The sequence below is a fragment of the Mustelus asterias genome, chromosome 4 (assembly GCF_964213995.1).
Source record: "Mustelus asterias chromosome 4, sMusAst1.hap1.1, whole genome shotgun sequence".
In the NCBI taxonomy this organism is placed as follows: Eukaryota; Metazoa; Chordata; class Chondrichthyes; order Carcharhiniformes; family Triakidae; genus Mustelus; species Mustelus asterias.
This window is the reverse complement of record NC_135804.1, coordinates 93,986,136-94,003,950: the sequence shown is the minus strand read 5'-3', so window position 1 is coordinate 94,003,950 and position 17,815 is coordinate 93,986,136. Positions and strand designations below refer to the sequence as shown.

The 17,815-nt window shown below is 48.7% G+C and overlaps 1 protein-coding gene across 2 annotated transcripts in view; it reads left to right on the top strand.

The window, feature by feature from the left end:
• Positions 1-10,454: 10,454 nt before the first annotated feature.
• The window catches only part of mtmr8 (myotubularin related protein 8), a 52,073-nt gene continuing 44,712 nt past the window's right edge, over positions 10,455-17,815 (top strand). For both annotated transcript variants that reach the window (XM_078211363.1, XM_078211362.1), the window contains exon 1: positions 10,455-10,628. In XM_078211363.1, coding sequence (XP_078067489.1) covers positions 10,605-10,628 — 24 coding nt within the window. In that variant the 5' untranslated portion in view covers positions 10,455-10,604. The remainder of the gene's footprint in view (positions 10,629-17,815) is intronic.

The window sequence follows — 17,815 nt, the reverse complement described above, 5'->3', positions numbered from 1 at the left end:
GGTGCAGTTGTGTCAAGTACCTCTGGAGGGCAGTAGGGATAACAAATCGCTGGCCATGCTGTATTAATCCATCCTGTACTGTCGTTCAAATCTGATGGTGAAGAATGTGCAGGACATGTGGGGAAGCTCCCTTGAGGATTCTGGCTGGCCCCTCATGTTGAAATTGTGCAGTTGCCTCCATGTGATGTCACCCCGTAAATCTCGTTTAAGTTCCTGAATTTGACGAGAGGACAGCACCTCTATTGCCATAAAGTCTATGTCTTCCTCACGATCTGCCTGATCTATGGTGGATAAGAAGGCTGTGGAGAGGACATGAGCCAAGTACAGCTCCTTGTCATATTTGTTGACGATGCTACAGTTTTAACTTTGCAACTTTAGCATCATTCATTGCAACTATGCAGGCATAGTGTGGAGAGGCTTCTTTAAGTGGTTGGCGATCTAACTGTTGCAGGATGACCATAAATGAAGTCATAACATTTCTGACAAGTGAAGACTAAAGTGATCTGTGCATAATGAGTCTCAGTGTCAGTGAGGGGCCTTGAAGCAAAGGCTGCTGGTCTTTCATTCCGGATGCAGATTGCACCAAGTCTGTGCTGGGACCGAGTCTGTGCTGGGAGGCATCTGCTGGTATGAGTACGGGTGCTCGAACATCAAAATATTTTAAGACTGATGGGACTGAGAGTGTTTTTTGAGTCTGTTGGAGACCTCTGTGTGATGCTCTTGCCAGCATCATTTGACACCCTAGTGGAGAAGTTGACAAAGAAGTCCAGTGAGCTCACTATAATATGGAACAAACGTAGAAAGGTAATTTGTCATTACAAGAAAGTACTCTAAAGCATGCTTCATCAGTATGGCCAACTGTCATATAGCCACTGTCTTGTCTTTTTCGGGCTTTACATAATCAACTGCAGTAAGTGGTTCACATAAGGAACCTGGTTGATTCTGAATCTGCATTTTGCAAGGTTTAATTGGATGGTCTTGATTCTGTCAAGGATGAGACACAGACGCGCATCATGTTCTTGCACAGTATGACCGCAGACAAGGATGTCATCGGAATGATCTCGGAGGTTTGGCCTGCAAAGAATTGCTCCATGCACTGCTAGAAAACCTCACTGCCAATGGAGATCCCATTGGACATATGAAGAAAACAATATCGGCCTTCCCAAAACATGAATGTGGTAAGGTTTGAGGATTTCTCATCTAATGGGGTCCACCTGAACCCACATTTTGCATTCGGAATGCTGAACAACATGGCATTTAGCATATCTGCTATCACCTGCTCCACTGTCTTTGTCAGTGATGAGGTCCAACCGGCATTTTGACCGTTCTATCTTTCTTTAGTACGGCCACCAAACCATGGCCTCCATTATAGGAGTGTTGACACCTAATGCTGCCATGCAATTCAGTTTTTAACGGCTTTCTGCTTCATGGCTACTGGTATTGTGCCCTGAGCAAATACTGTTGGTGGTACTGAATCATTTAGTCTCATGTGGTATACAACTGGTAGCCTACCAATGATATCACAATTGAAGAGGTCTCTTCATCTGTCATCTGGGCTTGGTGTTGTCATCTCTGGGGCTTGGTATTGTAGAGCATTCACTTCTGAACCAAGATGAGTAAGCTCCAGTGTAATGCTGTCCTGGAGACCTAGTATTGGCTTTACATTCTGGTCAATTATATGTACCTGGAAATTTCTCTGTGTGTAGTAGAAGGTAGCTACACCTTCTGTGTGGATTGTCTGTCCACCATAAACCTCGAGGTGCATCAGGGTGCTGGGATCTGGTGCTGCTTCCCGGAACTTTTCGCTGGATAGTACATTACCCTTCACTCCAGTGTCAATCTTGGCGTTACTGTTAATTATGTTCAGGGTGGTGAAGATCTCATCCTTTTTTGTGACAGTGTCGACACTCTCACAATAGATGTAGTTGGAGGCTCTGTAGCTTCAGTGCTTTTGTTGAACTCCAATTCATTCACCTTACTGTGGCTCCTGGAAGAAGAGCACCCCTGGAGAACTAACCAGCTGCCATGTTGCTGATGGCAGAGGAGCACTGCTGTGATTTGGATCTGCAGCACTTAGCGAAGAGGTTCCATTCCCGCATTGGTTGCATCTTTTACCAAATGCAAAACCACCTGTTCTGTTTAGGGTGCCCCATGTACTGCAAATACCTTGGTTTCCCACTAAAATCCCTGCTTCTATTCTCTGATTGTTCATTTAACATACACATATTGATGGCTGCTTGTAACATTAAGGGCCCGATTTTACCAAAATTTCACGCCCGTTTTTGGGCGCGAAATCGTGGTAAAGTTGGGCGTTGGGCCTAAAACGTGATCTGCACCTGACTCATGGCAGATCACATCTTTACCGAGCCCCGATCCGGGTGCGGGTCTAGCGCGTGGCCGAATCGGCCGGCGCGACGATTTAAATGCATTTGCATGCATTTAAATCGACTTAATGAAGCTCATGCCCAACTTTACCGACGAATCCGACTTTACCAGGTTGCGGCCCATTTCGCATCCGCACATTAAGCGACCTGCTAAATAAAAGTCCGAATGGGACTCCAATTCTGCAGGGGAACCGCCGAAGCCAATCCCCCCCGACCATCCTTCACGGACCCCCCCGCGAACCACCCCGGCAGAGCCCTGGGATCGGACCCCCGTGGGAGGCAGGCCCCGCCGGCAGATTCCGCTCCCCCCCCCCCCCCCCCATCCCAGGATCGGACCCCCCCCCCGGGAGGCACACCCCCGACCTAACTTGATCGCTGGTCTCCCTCCACCATCCTTCCGATCTGCAGTCCGTCGACAGCCTCCTGCACGTTCTTGGCCTTGCTCTGCCTTTCCCTGAGGGGGGGGGGAATGGAGAAGGGGAGTGACGTGTCTGCCCCTGGCGGGGGGGGGGGGGGCGGGGTGGATGGAGGAGGGGAGAGACGTGTCTCCCCTGGGGGGGCGGGGGTGGGGGATGAAGAAGGGGAGTGACGTGTCTGCCCCTGGGGGTGGGGGGTGGGGGTGGGGGGAGGGGGGCGCTGCCAGTCTACGGCCGATCCCTCCTCCCCACCGAAGGAGGGATCGGAGGAGGGATCCCCCCCTCCCCCCCCAGGGGCAGACACGTCACTCCCCTTCCCCATCCCCTTCCCCCCCAGGGGCAGACACGTCACTCCCCTTCTCCATCCCCTCTCCCCCCCCCCAGGGAAAGGCAAAACAGCACAGACAGCAGAGAGGATGAAAGGAATTCCCTTTGGAGGATAATATCCAAATCACAGGGACTAAAAACCTGACAGTCCAAAATCTGGGATAATATTTCAAAATGTATATCCCCCATCCCTGTCCTGTAATATTATCCCAGATTTTGGACTGTCAGGTTTTTAGTTCCTGTGATTATAATGTGGACATTATCCTCCAAAGGGAATTCCTTTCATCCTCTCTGCTGTCTGTGCTGCTTTGCCTTTCGCGCCCGGGCGCGCTGCCTGCGATCTGTTCCGAACTGCGCATGTGCAGTTGGAGCTCCGGCCGCTCCAACAGCGCTAAGCCCCGCCCAATAGACCGGCGCCGAAAAAAGGCAAATGGGAGCGCTGGAGCACGGCTGCCGGGCGCGGATCCGTTTGACGACTGGACCCGGCACTTAGTCCCGATTTGGTAAAATCGGCCCCTAAGTCTTTCCTTTGCAGTAGCTGTTTGCAGTCTAAATTGCTATGCATTCCACAGACTACTCCATCCCTGATTAAGTCCTCAATGAGAGTTCCAAGTGCACATTTCTTTGCCAATATTTTGGAGGCTGGCCGTGTAAGATTGTTGTTTGGTTCACTGAATTGAACACATGTTCATCAAGGATTTTGTTTTTTAGCAGGATACAAATGTTCCCGAACAGTTACAGGATTATCTTGGTGTTTTTTTTCCCTCCTCTGTCCGGAAAACAAATAAATCAAATTTGCTGATCGACTTGTGGCCTGTGAGCTTTAATAGCGTGTACCTTTTTTGACTTATCAGAGAGTGCAACATCCGGGGTGTCCAGGGTGGGTTCTTGTGGTGAACCATAGATGGTTACCACTATGGGTACTTGTATATATGTTACTCTCGTTGCTGTTGGGGTTAGGGTTGTTGGGTGTTCCACCTGTTATTACTGTTTATGTGGTACACTCCGTTCGGCTCCGCCCAGGACTCCGCCTTCTTACAGGAGTATAAAGGTCACTGCTACTTCCTAGTAGTCTTTAGTCTGGGATAATATTGTTGAGTAGTGTGCTCCTATTTGTAGTAAGTAAAAGCCTTTATTCCCGGGTACGTTCTAGCCTCCTGTGTGAATCAATCGCGCATTAATTTTATTCACTACAATTGCTGAAAATTTTGTTCGAAGAAAATGGAGCAGATGCTAAAGCCCGATCGGCTAACCTTGGATCCGCGTGCCGCTGGGGCATTGAACACTTTCGACCATTGGTTAAAGTGTTTCGAGGATTACGTTGAGGCCTCGGCAGCAGTCCAGTCCGACGCCGACAGATTGCGGGTCCTCCACGCCAGGGTGAGCGACACTGTGTATGCAACAATTCGCGATTCCCAAAATGATAAAGACGCTATCGACTTGCTCAAGGGGCCGAACGAAATCCATGCTCGTCACCTATTAGCCACTCGACGGCGGCAGCCCGGCGAAACTACGGGACAGTACCTGCGCGAACTTCAACAGCTAGCCAGAGCCTGAAACTGTAAGGCGATGTCGGCTACTCAATACACCAACGACCTCATTCGGGACGCGTTCGTGACTGAAATCGGCTCGTCCTATATCCGCCTGCGGCTGCTAGAGCAGGGTAACCTGGACCTGGCTAAGACGGTAGAATTGGCCGCGCACTGGAGACAGCCTCCAGAAATCTCGAAGCCTACCCCACCGACCACGTGGGAACAGCGTGGCAAGCACAGCCGCCACCTCAGCTGTACTCGGCGGCTCCTCGGAACTGCGCGATGATGCTCCCAGCTTCGGACCTGACGGCTGCAGCAGCTCCTGGAGGCCCACGGTGCTACTTCTGCGATTTGGCGAAGCATCCTCGCCAAAGATGTCCGGCCAGGGCGGTGTTTTGCTCCGCCTGTGGAAAGAAAGGGCACTATGCTAAGGTGTGCCGAGCGAAGACCCCTTCCAGGCCCAGCAGTGCTGCGTGCGACTCTCCAGGATCCATCTCCTCGTCTCCGGCCTCGTCGACGATGCCAGCCACGTGCGACCTGCGGGTGCCGCCATTTTCAATATCCTCGACCGCGTGCGATTCATGGGCGCAACCATTTTGGTTGACATCGGCCGCAGGAGACCAGCAGGGGTCGTCGTCGTCGGCTATCTCAACTGCCTGCAGTTACGCTCGGGATCCAACAGTGGCGTCAATCATCCTGGACCAGGCCAATTCTCACAGACTCGACAAGTCCATGATGGACATAGAGGTAACGGGTGCCTGGAGCATTGCCTGTTTGACAGCGGGAGCACGGAGAGCTTCATCCATCCGGATACAGTAAAATGTTGCGCTCTCCGTGTGCAAGCTGTCAGGCAGACAATCTCCATGGCGTCAAGGTCCCGATCTGTCCACGTTCTCGGGAGCTGTGTGGTAACTCTAACGGTGCGGGCCACAGTCTACGAGAACTTCAGGCTCCTCGTGCTACCGCACCTTTGCGCTCCGGTACTCCTGGGGCTAGACTTTATGGTCCACCTGAGGAGTGTGACCCTGCAGTACGATGGGCCACTCCCTCCACTTTCAGTGGGAAAACAGCAGCCTCCAAATTGTCCAGCGCGCTCCACATGCAGCCTCTCAACACTCAAAATTACCCCGCCTTCCCTATTCGAAAATCTCGTGCCAGGCTGCAAGCCCATCGCGACTAAACGTAGGCGTTACAGCGCTGAGGATCGGATCTTTATTAGATCTGAGGTTCAGCGGCTCCTCAGGGAAGGGGTCATTCAACCTAGCACTAGCCCATGGAGAGCACAAGTCGTGGTGGTCAAGACTGGAGACAAGCCCCAGATGGTCATAGACTATAGTCAGACCATTAATAGGTACACGCAGCTGGACGCGTATCCTCTCCCGCGCATATCTGACATGGTCAACCAGATTGTGCAGTACCGGGTGTTCTCCACCATCGACTTGAAGTCAGCCTACCACCAGCTCCCCATTCGCCCAGAGGACCGCAAATACATGGCCTTTGAGGCGGATGGCCGTCTCTACCACTTGTTAAGAGTCCCTTTCGGTGTCACTAATGGGGTCTCGGTCTTCCAGCGTGAGATGGACCGAATGGTGGACCAAAACGGGCTATGGGCTACCTTCCCGTACCTGAACAACGTCACTATCTGCGGCCATGACCAGCAGGACCACGACGCCAACCTCCAGAAGTTTTTACGCACTGCGGCTCTCCTGAACCTGACCTATAACAAGGAGAAGTGCGTATTCAGCAAGCACCGCCTAGCAATCCTCGGATACGTGGTGGAAAACGGGGTCATCGGCCCCGATCCAGACCGTATGCGTCCCCTCCTTGAACTTCCCCTACCCACTAGCATCAAAGCACTGAGAAGATGCTTAGGCTTCTTCTTGTACTATGCACAGTGGGTCCCCAATTACGCGGACAAAGCCCGTCCGCTTATAAAATCTACCTCTTTTCCCCTGGCAGCAGAGGCTCGCCGAGGCTTTGAAGGGATAAAAGCCGACATCGCGAAAGCCACGATGCACGCTGTTGATGAGTCCATCCCCTTTCAGGTGGAGAGTGATGCATCTGATTTCGCCCTGGCCGCCACACTTAACCAGGCAGGCAGGCCCGTCGCCTTTTTCTCTCGCACCCTCCAAGGCCCTGAAATTCGGCACTCCTCTGTGGAGAAAGAGGCTCAGGCCATTGTGGAGGCCGTACGGCATTGGCGCCATTATTTGGCTGGCAAACGGTTTACCCTGCTCATGGACCAAAGGTCCGTGGCCTTTATGTTCAACAACACGTTAAAGGGAAAAATTAAGAATGATAAAATCTTGAGGTGGAGAATCGAACTCTCCACCTACAACTATGATATCATGTACCGTCCGGGGAAGCTCAACGAGCCCTCAGATGCCCTGTCGTGTGGAACATGTGCCAGTGTGCAAGAGGACCGGTTACAGGCCCTCCACAATGATCTCTGCCATCCGGGGATCACTCGGCTCTTCCATTTTGTAAAGGCTCGGAATCTGCCCTATTCCATAGAGGATGTCAGGTCGATAACTCGACGCTGCCAGGTCTGTGCGGAATGCAAGCCGCACTTCTACCGGCCTGACAGGGCACACCTCATTAAAGCCACTCGCCCTTTTGAACGACTGAGTGTCGACTTCAAGGGGCCCCTCCCTTCGACGGTTCGGAACGTGTATTTCCTCAACGTTGTTGACGAATACTCCCGATTCCCCTTTGCCATCCCTTGTTCTGACATGTCCTCTGCCACGGTCATCAAGGCCCTGCAGAGACTTTTCACCCTGTTCGGCTACCCCAGTTATATCCACAGTGATAGGGGTTCATCGTTTATGAGCGACGACTTGAGGCAAAACCTGCTCTCTAAGGGAATTGCCTCAAGTAGGACTACAAGTTACAACCCCAGGGGTAACGGACAGGTCGAAAGAGAAAACGCTACAGTCTGGAAGGCTGTTTTACTGGCGCTACGGTCTAGGGGTCTTCCAGTCACCCGTTGGCAAGAGATACTTCCTGATGCGCTCCATTCGATCCGGTCCCTCCTGTGTACGGCAACCAACGCTACCCCACATGAGCGGATGTTTGTCTTCCCTAGGAAGTCTTCCTCTGGGACCTCACTGCCGTCTTGGTTGACGTACTCAGGACCTGTCCTCCTGCGGCAGCATGTTAGGGCCCGCAAGTCCGACCCTTTGGTTGAACAGGTCCATCTCCTCCACGCCAACCCTCAATATGCCTATGTGGCATATCCTGACGGGCGAGAGGACACGGTCTCTATCAGAGATCTGGCGCCTGCAGGGGGCCTGGAAACCCCCGTCACTCCCGCACCCCTGGTTAGGATTCCTTTGCCCATTCTCTCCCCTCCTGACATGGCACGGGCAGCATCGGGACCTCAACTTAATCCTCTTACTCCCGTGTGCAGCTTGCCTGAGTCCAGGGGATTGTCGCCATCTCGAGGTCGGCGGTCGGGAGAGGAAATGGAGGAGTCAGTGGACACCACCTCGGAGAGAGGGTCGTCACCATGGTCACCAGAACCGGCACTGGAGCCAGTTCTGCGGAGGTCGCAGAGACGGTGCGGACCTCCGGTTCGGCTGAACTTGTGAACATGTGGACAGTTCTTATTGTTTTTTTTACCCCACCTGTCTTTGTTTTTAAAGGAGGGGTGAATGTGGTGAACCATAGATGGTTACCACTATGGGTACTTGTATATATGTTACTCTTGTTGCTGTTGGAGTTAGGGTTGTTGGGTGTTCCACCTGTTATTACTGTTTACGTGGTACACTCCGTTCGGCTCCGCCCAGGACTCCGCCTTCTTACAGGAGTATAAAAGTCACTGCTACTTCCTAGTAGTCTTTAGTCTAGGATAATATTGTTGAGTAGTGTGCTCCTATTTGTAGTGAATAAAAGCCTTTATTCCCGGGTACGTTCTAGCCTCCCGTGTGAATCAATCGCGCATCAGTTCTTTGCTCGGGGAGTGGTTGGGGTGTGGAATGGACTGCCTGCAGTGATAGTGGAGTCAGACACTTTAGGAACATTTAAGCGGTTATTGGATAGGCACATGGAGCACACCAGGATGACAGGGAGTGGGATAGATTGATCTTGGTTTCAGATAAAGCTCGGCACAACATTGTGGGCCGAAGAGCCTGTTCTGTGCTGTACTGTTCTGTGTTCTATGTTCTAACATCACAGTAAATGTGCCATTTTTTCTGCAACTTTTCCCAACTATCCATAATATTTTCATCAGAGACGAGTGGTTCAATGTGGTGAAGTCCTTATGCCACACTGCCAATTTCTGACGCCATGTGTATCACTGACAAGGACTTTCAACAAGATAGTTTATTAAGTAACTCCATGGATGTTTAAACAATGATGTGGAGATGCCGGCGTTGGACTGGGGTAAACACAGTAAGAAGTTTAACAACACCAGGTTAAAGTCCAACAGGTTTATTTGGTAGCAAAAGCCACACAAGCTTTCGGAGCTGCAAGAGAAACTCTGGGGGTTACAGATAGTGTGCCACACTCTGTGGCACACACAGATAACCCCCACAGAGTTTCTCTGGCTGTCTTGTCTGGAGACAATACACATCTTTTTAGCCTGTCTTGATGCTCTCTCCACTCACATTGTTTTGTTTCTTAAAGACTTGATTAGTTGTAAGTATTCGCATTCCAACCATTATTCATGTAAATTGAGTCTGTGTCTTTATAAGCTCTGTTTGTGAACAGAATTCCCACTCACCTGAAGAAGGGGCTTGCAGCTCCGAAAGCTTGTGTGGCTTTTGCTACCAAATAAACCTGTTGGACTTTAACCTGGTGTTATTAAACTTCTTACTGTGTTTAAACAATCCCAGGGATAACTGACTGTCAGGCTCTGGCCATGTGACCTCTTTTGTAGCTGGTGTCATCACGTTTTCAGGTGACGACACGGTCTATCTTGGGGCGGGATTGAACTGGATCCTAGGATGGGGTCAAAATGGAGGAGGAGCCAGATTTGGGGGGATGGACAGCCGGGCCTGGCCATGGGGCTAGGCCAGTCTGGGGGCAGAGTTGGGCTGGGTCACAGGGCAGAGTTTAAACAGGAGTGGGGCATGGCTGCGAGGTGGGGTGTGATTGGTGGCGGGGTTCAGGTTGGCTTTGGGTGGGATTGAGGGGGCGGAGTTGGGGAAGGGGAGGGGTTTGATTGGGGCGGGGTGAGGCCACAGGGTGGGGTTTAGGTCAGGGGTGGGGTCAGGTTGGTTTGGGGGTGAGACCGGGGGTGGGTTGAGTCACCAGGGGCAGGGTTTGGTTGGATTGGGGGTGGGGTTGGGTTGGATGGGGGCAGGTTTTGATAGAGGGTGGCTTGTTTGGGCGGGGTTTAATTTGGGGCGGGGTTTTGGTCGGTTAGGGGCTGTGGGGCAGGGTTAGATTAGGGCATGCCCAGGCTGGGGTTGGGGTCACGTTGGGGTCGGGGAGGGTTTTGATTGAATTGGGGCGGGTCGCTGGAGGCGGTGTTTGTTGTGGGCGGGGCTAGGCCTCGGGGCGGGGTCGAGTCGGGGGCCGGGCCACTGGGAGTGGCTTGATTAGGGCAGGCCCGGCCTGGGGTCGGGGTCAGGTTGGAGACGGGGCGTGGCTTGATTGGATTGGAGCGGATCGTTGGGGGTGGGGTTTGATTGTGGGCGGGGCTGGGTCGAGGGGCGGGGTCAGGGTAGACTGGGCGGTGTTGAGTTGTGGGCGGGGCCGGGTCGAGGGGCGGGGTCAGGGTAGACGGGGTGGTGTTGAGTTGTGGGCGGGGCTGGTGGCGGGGTCAGCGTGGGGCGGCCCACTGGTGTCTCGCGGGATATGGGTGGAGCCGCAGTCACGTGCTGCTGGCAGTGATGGCGGGCGGTAACGGTGCGGGTGGCTTGAAGCCTGTTTGAAGGAAGGAATGGCGGCCGGCAGCTCTCTGCTTCATCAGTCAAGCGCCTGATCGCGGCTTCCTCACTATGGAGCATATTCTAACCCCCAAGGTAGGAGCAGAAACCCCTTCAGTCTCTCAGCTTCGTAAATCTGAGCGGCTGCTGCTTTAGGTCGGTGAGATTGTCTTCCTCACTCACAACTGCCATCTGCCTTTCATTTGCTTCATATCCCACAGCTTTCCTGATCTGTCCAGCTTCGGTCGGTATCACTAACTGAAATGCACCTTCCTGAGTTATGTAGTGTTTGTTATAACATGAAATCTTGTCAGTTCAGTTAGTAAATGGAGTGGCGGGCCCAGATTTGACTTGCTAAAGTTGAAATGATCCCAAAGTGGTATTGTTGCCAGAATGTCAGTTAATCTGATCAGAGTGGGCAGTGTTTTGGTGTGTATTACATTTTCGCAAATGTTTACTTGTATCCTAATCTCTGCTTTTGGGGACGGGTTAAATGTGAGGCCTCCTTCCATTCTCGTTGCCAACTCATTTCCTTCCACTTTTAGTCCCACTCTTTATGTCACAGCGAAAGATTAAATTGGCATTGAGTCAACAGGAGTCCTCGCCTTAGTTAAAGTGAAGCTGAATAAGCTAACAACTGTTATCTAATCAAATGTATGGCATCATGCTGCTGAGAATTAACACCTTGATATTTAATGCAGCTCAAGATGCACAACATGCATAATTAGGATGTTGATGTGTTGTTTTACGCGCCAGAGAGCTCGGATATTATAAATCTACTTACATGGTGTAATCAGTAGCTTTTCAAACCAAGGCCTGTGAGATCATATTTTTCTGTATCTATTGATTTACTGGACTAGAATGTTTTGATGCTTTTTGCCAGAACTGTGGCCCCTGAGCCCTGGACGATTCATCATTTAAAATCCAGGATCTCCTGTTGATCTTAATTAACAGGAGAAGGTGTTGTGCTGTGAGGACAGGTTGGAAGGGGACCTCAGTTTTCCAGGTGTTTAATGAAAGGCCCATTTTCTCATGTGCTTTGTTGAAGGAGTTACTGCCTGGAGCTCAGTTTCCGAGTGAGCTTTCATGTGTATAGTCTGCACGCTGAAGCTTTATGACTGAGGTGGAGTAGTTTTTGTTTTGGATTGGAGGCTGCATGGGTTGACTAGTTTTCCTGAGGGAAAGTGTATGCGAGGACCAGGACCTCAAACCAAGAAAGTCACAATTTACTGGGAGCAGTGATTCCTTGGTTGTCCTGGGGTTTGGAAACGTGTACAATCCACAGTAAGTATATCAAAGCACCACCAGCAGTGCCTTCGCAAATCTGGTAGCAAGAAAGATGGTCCAAAAGCAGCGTCCTCTCCCAAGCCAAAATAACCAGCACCAAAATGTTAATCACTCAAAACCACCTCCACTGGGCAGGACATGTCACTCATCGAACTGACACCAGAATCTACTCAGAACTCTGTTGTGGCAGGAGACTTTCACGAGGACAGAGATGTTTAGGGATGTTCCTGAAGAGACAAAACCCGTCAAGAGATTTTATTGGGGCAGGCAGAAGAAAAGTTGAAGCATTGGAGAGACTGCACAAACCTCCACATAACCCATCTGCCCAACCATTCAAGCAGCACCTGTCCTACATCGGCAGAATCTGCTGATCACACTATGGATTTAATAGTCATCACAACCCATCAAACCAGAATGGAAGCGAGTCATCCCCAAGCCCAAAGGACTGCTAAGTGAAAGAAGAACCTCCTCCAGCCATGTAACCATCCATCCAATCTCTGTAGTTCTCCATTTTTTTGTAAGACACTGATCAGGTTGCCGTTCTGTTTTAACCAATGTAGAGGCACTGGAGAAAGTGTAAGACAAAAACATCTGAGAGGTGACAACTATTGGAAAAAGTTGAATAGATAGAAAAGACCATTTGGGGTCTTTTAAAATCATGAACTGGAATAGTCCAGAGTTAAATAAAGGCAAGGATAGATGTTTCCATTTCTGGAGAATCCAAAAATGAGTCATGAATGCCAGGTAGTTACTAATAAATCCAGCAAGAGAATTAGAATTTTATTTTGGAATGCAAAACTTACTACCACAGGAAGTGGGGAGAGGGGGTTTAAATGAGTGAAAAGGGAATAGAAAGATAAAGTGAAAGGAGCAGATGGAATGGAAGGAGAGCTGTGTGGAATACGAACATCAGTTTGGACTAATTGGTTGGAGTGATTGGCTTCCGTGCAGTATATTCTGTGCAGTTCTGGTCTTTTGAGATCCCTAATTTTCATCACTCCCATCATTGGTGGCTGTACTTACAGTTGCCAAGGTTCACCTCTCAGAAATTCCCTTCTTAAGCCACCTGTTTAGCTCTCTCTGCTCCATTAAAATGCTTCTTAAAACGCACTTTCATCCAAGCTCCCTTTCCTATTATTGCCTTACACGGCTCTTGTCTCATTTTGTTTAATAACATTACAGTAAAGACCATAAGATGTAGGAGCAGAATTAGGCCACTCGGCCCATCGAGTCTGCTCTGCCATTCAAGCATGGCTGATTTTTTTTTCTCATCCCCATTCTCCTACCTTTTCCCCATAATCCCTGATCCCCTTATTAATCAAGAACCTATCTCACTGTCTTAAAAACACTCAATGACCTGGCCTCCACAGACTTCTGCGGCAGAGTTCCACAGATTCACCACTCTATGGCTGAAGAAATTCCTCCTCATCTCTGTTTTAAAGGATCGCCCCTTTAGCCTGAGGTTGTGCCCTCTGGTTCTCGTTTTCCTACTAATGGAAACATCCTCTCCACGTCCACTCTATCCAGGCTTCGCAGTATCCTGTAAGTTTCAATAAGATCTTCCCTCATCCTTCTCAACTCCAACGAGTACACACCCAGAGTCATCAGCCATTCCTCATACGACAAGCACTTGAGAGATGTTTTGCTATGTTGGTGGTGCTGCATAAATACATGTTTTTGTGTAGCATTCAAAAGCTTGGAGATCCTTGAATGTTAATAAAGAAAACCCTGCAATGATCATATCTTTTCTTTGGGCAGTTAACAATCTTAAATTAGAACCAGTGTGTTAGTATTCCAGGGATCCCTTGAACAGAAAACTTTAAACACTAACTTATTACCATCTTTACTCTCGGATATGTTGTTTTTTGAAATACAGTTGCAAGTGAAAGAATTTTCCTTTTCTAACAAGCTGTAATGATCATGAGCACACTCTGAAATTACCTCTTGAAACAGTATGAAGTCCAAGAGATTTTATAATTTGTATCACAGTAGTAATATTATAATGGAAGTATATGATGATGTGTTGATACATTATGAATTTTCGTGTAATTAATCATTTTGATCTTTCTTTGGCTCTAAGAGCTTACTGTATTTCTCTGGGCAGAACTGGACATATGTTTTTTTTTTGTTTGACAACATACATTTTCTGTTGAAAAATATATATTTACAACCTTCTTGTTTAACCAAAATCAGTTGTCCCATTTCCACTCACTCACCAAACTATACCTAATTTCTTGGTCTCTGGTGACTTGAAGTAGTGTAATGATGTTGCTGCTGTTGAGCCTATTCAAATCTATTTCACCCTGGCAAACTTAAAAAAGAATTTATTTCAACTTTTATCATTCAGTTGATTCTGTCTTTGACAAGGTAAGTTTACTGTTTAAACCTGGACTTTTTTCAGGTAAGCACAGTAAGAAGTCTCACAACACCAGGTTAAAGTCCAACAGGTTTATTTGGTAGCAAATACCATAAGCTTTCGGAGCACTGCTCCTTCATTAGATGGAGTGGATATCTGCTCTCAAACAGTGCACAGACACAGAAATCAAGTTACAGAATACTAATTTTTTTCAGGTAAGCCAGGAGAAATATTTTGACTAGAAGCAATCTTGTATTCCCTTTATAAAAATGGAAAATTCAGTAAACTTTGTGTTATCCAGCATTCTACTAGCTCTCCCATTCACTACTAACTGGAATTTCTGATGTGCCCCTAAAATGAATCATCACTTTACCAATCAGAAGCAATTACCAAGTTATCTGGAACCCATAATATTATACCGCATTTATACTGTTTTCATGTACAAAAATTAGAAGGAAAAAAATGATGTTCTTTACTTCCTGAGTACTTGCATATTATTCCATGCCGCAAGTATTGTTCTGAATTCTATTGGTAATGGAATTCTCTTTTAACTGGCATTTTTGCTTGACTGGCATCATCCATTTCCTGTGTATGCCAGATAATGAAGATTTTACTGTAATTCAGTAAGTGTCAGCACTGTTCTAGGCAAAGTTTCTTCTGCAATAGTTTGATTTCCTCCCCAGACAAGTTGACGTCTTTCAAAACAGACCAGTGGCAGAACTGAATGCACCATGAAGTTTTAACACACATGCCGATGCTTTTTCACTATGGGTGAACAGGATGAATAAACTTTGACTTTTCCTCAGCATGCTCATGACAAAGTTTCAATATTTTCAGTGCCCTTCCAAATAAACCTTTTCCATTTGGTCGGTCAGAAGCCAGGTGAAATCATAGAAATCATAGAAACCCTACAGTACAGAAAGAGGCCATTCGGCCCATCGAGTCTGCACCGACCACAATCCCACCCAGGCCCTACCCCCATATCCCTACATATTTTACCCGCTAATCCCTCTAATCTACGCATCCCAGGACACTAAGGGGCAATTTTAGCATAGCCAATCTTTGGACTGTGGGAGGAAACCGGAGCACCCGGAGGAAACCCACGCAGACACGAGGAGAATGTGCAAACTCCACACAGACAGTGACCCAAGCCGGGAATCGAACCCAGGTCCCTGGAGCTGTGAAGCAGCAGTGCTAACCACTGTGCTACTGTGCCGCCCTAGGTGCCTTGAGAACATCCCAAAAGCTTTTCCACTGTCAGTGTGCGAGTCTCCTGCTGTGACTGAGCTCTGAGTAGAACACTAGCTTTGGAACACTGTGCTTTGAGAGTCTGCTGTAGGTTGTCAAAGTCTCTGAAGCAAATAGGAACATGGAAACCACTGCTGTCTGATAAAACATGACCTTTGTTTAGGATTTAAGATGCTGGTCCTCAATACACTTTTCCTCAGGAAAACTATTCAACCCATGCTAATGCTCTTTGGGAGGGTTTAAACTAATTCAGCAGGGGGGTGGGTACCTGAATTGTAGCTCCGGTGTGCAGGAGGTTGAGAGTAGTGAGGTCATGGATGAGGTTTCAGGGTTGCAGGAGTGTTGTTTGAAGTGTGTATATTTCAACGCCAGGAGCATCCGGAATAAGGTGGATGAACTTGTAGCATGGGTTGTTACCTGGGATTTCGATGTTGTGGCCATCTCGGAGACATGGATAGAGCAGGGACAGGAATGGTTGTTGCAGATTCCAGGGTTTAGATGTTTCAGTAAGTGCAGGGGAGGTGGTAAAAGAGGGGGAGGTGTGGCATTGTTAGTCAAGGACAGTATTACGGTGCCAGAAAGGACTTTTGAGGAGGACTCGTCTACTGAGGTAGTTTGGGCTGAGGTTAGAAACAGGAACTCCCTGTTGGGAGTTTTTTATAGACCTCCGAAAAGTTCCAGAGATGTAGAGGAAAAGATTGCAATGGTGATTCTGGATAGGAGCGAAAGTAGCAGGATAGTTGTACTGGGGGACTTTAACTTTACAAATATTGACTGGAAAAGCTATAGTTCGAGTACTTTGGAGGGGTCGGTTTTTGTCCAATGCGTGCAGGAAGGCTTCCTGACGCAGTATGTAGAAAGACCAACACGAGGCGAGGCCACATTGGATTTGGTACTGGGTAATGAACCAGGCCAGGTGTTAGATTTGGAGGTAGGTGAGCACTTTGGTGACAGTGACCACAATTCGATTACGTTTACCTTAGCTATGGAAAAGGATAGGTATATACCAAAGGGCAAGAGTTATAGCTGGGGGAAAGGAAATTATGATGCGATTAGGCGAGATTTAGCTGGCATAGGTTGGGGAAGGAAACTGCAGGGAATGGGCACCATTGAAATGTGGAACTTGTTCAAGGAACAGCTACTACGTGTCCTTGATAAATATGTACCTGTCAGGCAGGGAGGAAGCAGACGTGTGAGGGAACCGTGGTTTACTAAGGAGGTTGAATCTCTTGTGAAGAAGAAGAAGGAGACTTATGTAAGGATGAGACGTGAAGGCTCAGTTAGGGAGCTTGAAAGTTACAAGTTAGCCAGGAAGGACCTAAAGAAAGAGTTAAGAAGAGCCAGGAGGGGACATGAGAAGTCTTTGGCAGGTAGGATCAAGGAAAACCCTAAAGCTTTCTCAGGAGTGAAAGAATGACTAGGGTAAGATTAGGGCCAGTCAAGGACAGGAGTGGGAAGTTGTGCGTGGAGTCTGAAGAGATAGGAGAGGCACTAAATGAATATTTTTCGTCAGTATTCACACTGGAGAGGGACAGTGTCGAGGGGAGTACTGAGATGCAGGCTGTTGGACTGGATGGGATTGAGGTTCATAGGGAGGAGGTGTTGGCAATTCTGGAAAGGGTAAAAATAGATAAGTCCCCTGGGCCGGATGGGATTTATCCTAGGATTCTCTGGGAGGCTAGGGAGGAGATTGCAGAGCCTTTGGCTTTGATCTTTGGGTCGTCATTGTCTACAGGAACTGTGCCAGGAGACTGGAGGATAGCAAATGTTGTCCCCTTGTTCAAGAAGGGGAGCAGGGACAACCGTGGTAATTATAGACCGGTGAGCCTTACTTCTGTTGTGGGCAAAGTATTGGAAAGGATTACAAGAGATAGGATTTATAATCACCTGGAAAGAAATAATTTGATTAGGGATAGTCAGCACGGTTTTGTGAAGGGTCGGTCGTGCCTCACAAACCTTATTGAGTTCTTTGAGAAGGTGACCAAAGAGGTGGATGAGGGTAAAGCGGTTGATGTGGTGTATATGGATTTCAGCAAAGCGTTTGATAAGGTTCCCCATGGTAAGCTTTTGCAGAAAATACGGACACATGGGATTGAGGCTGATTTAGTGGTTTGGATCAGGAATTGGCTAGCTGTAAGAAAACAGAGGGTGGTGGTTGATGGGAAATATTCATCCTGGAGTTCAGTTACTAGTGGTATACCGCAAGGATCTGTTTTGGGGCCACTGCTGTTTGTCATTTTTATTAATGACCTGGATGAGGGCATAGAAGGATGGGTTAGTAAATTTGCGGATGACACTAAAGTCGGTGGAGTTGTAGACAGTGCGGAGGAAAGTGGCAGGTTACAGAGGAACATAGATAAGCTGCAGAGCTGGGCTGAGAGGTGGCAAATGG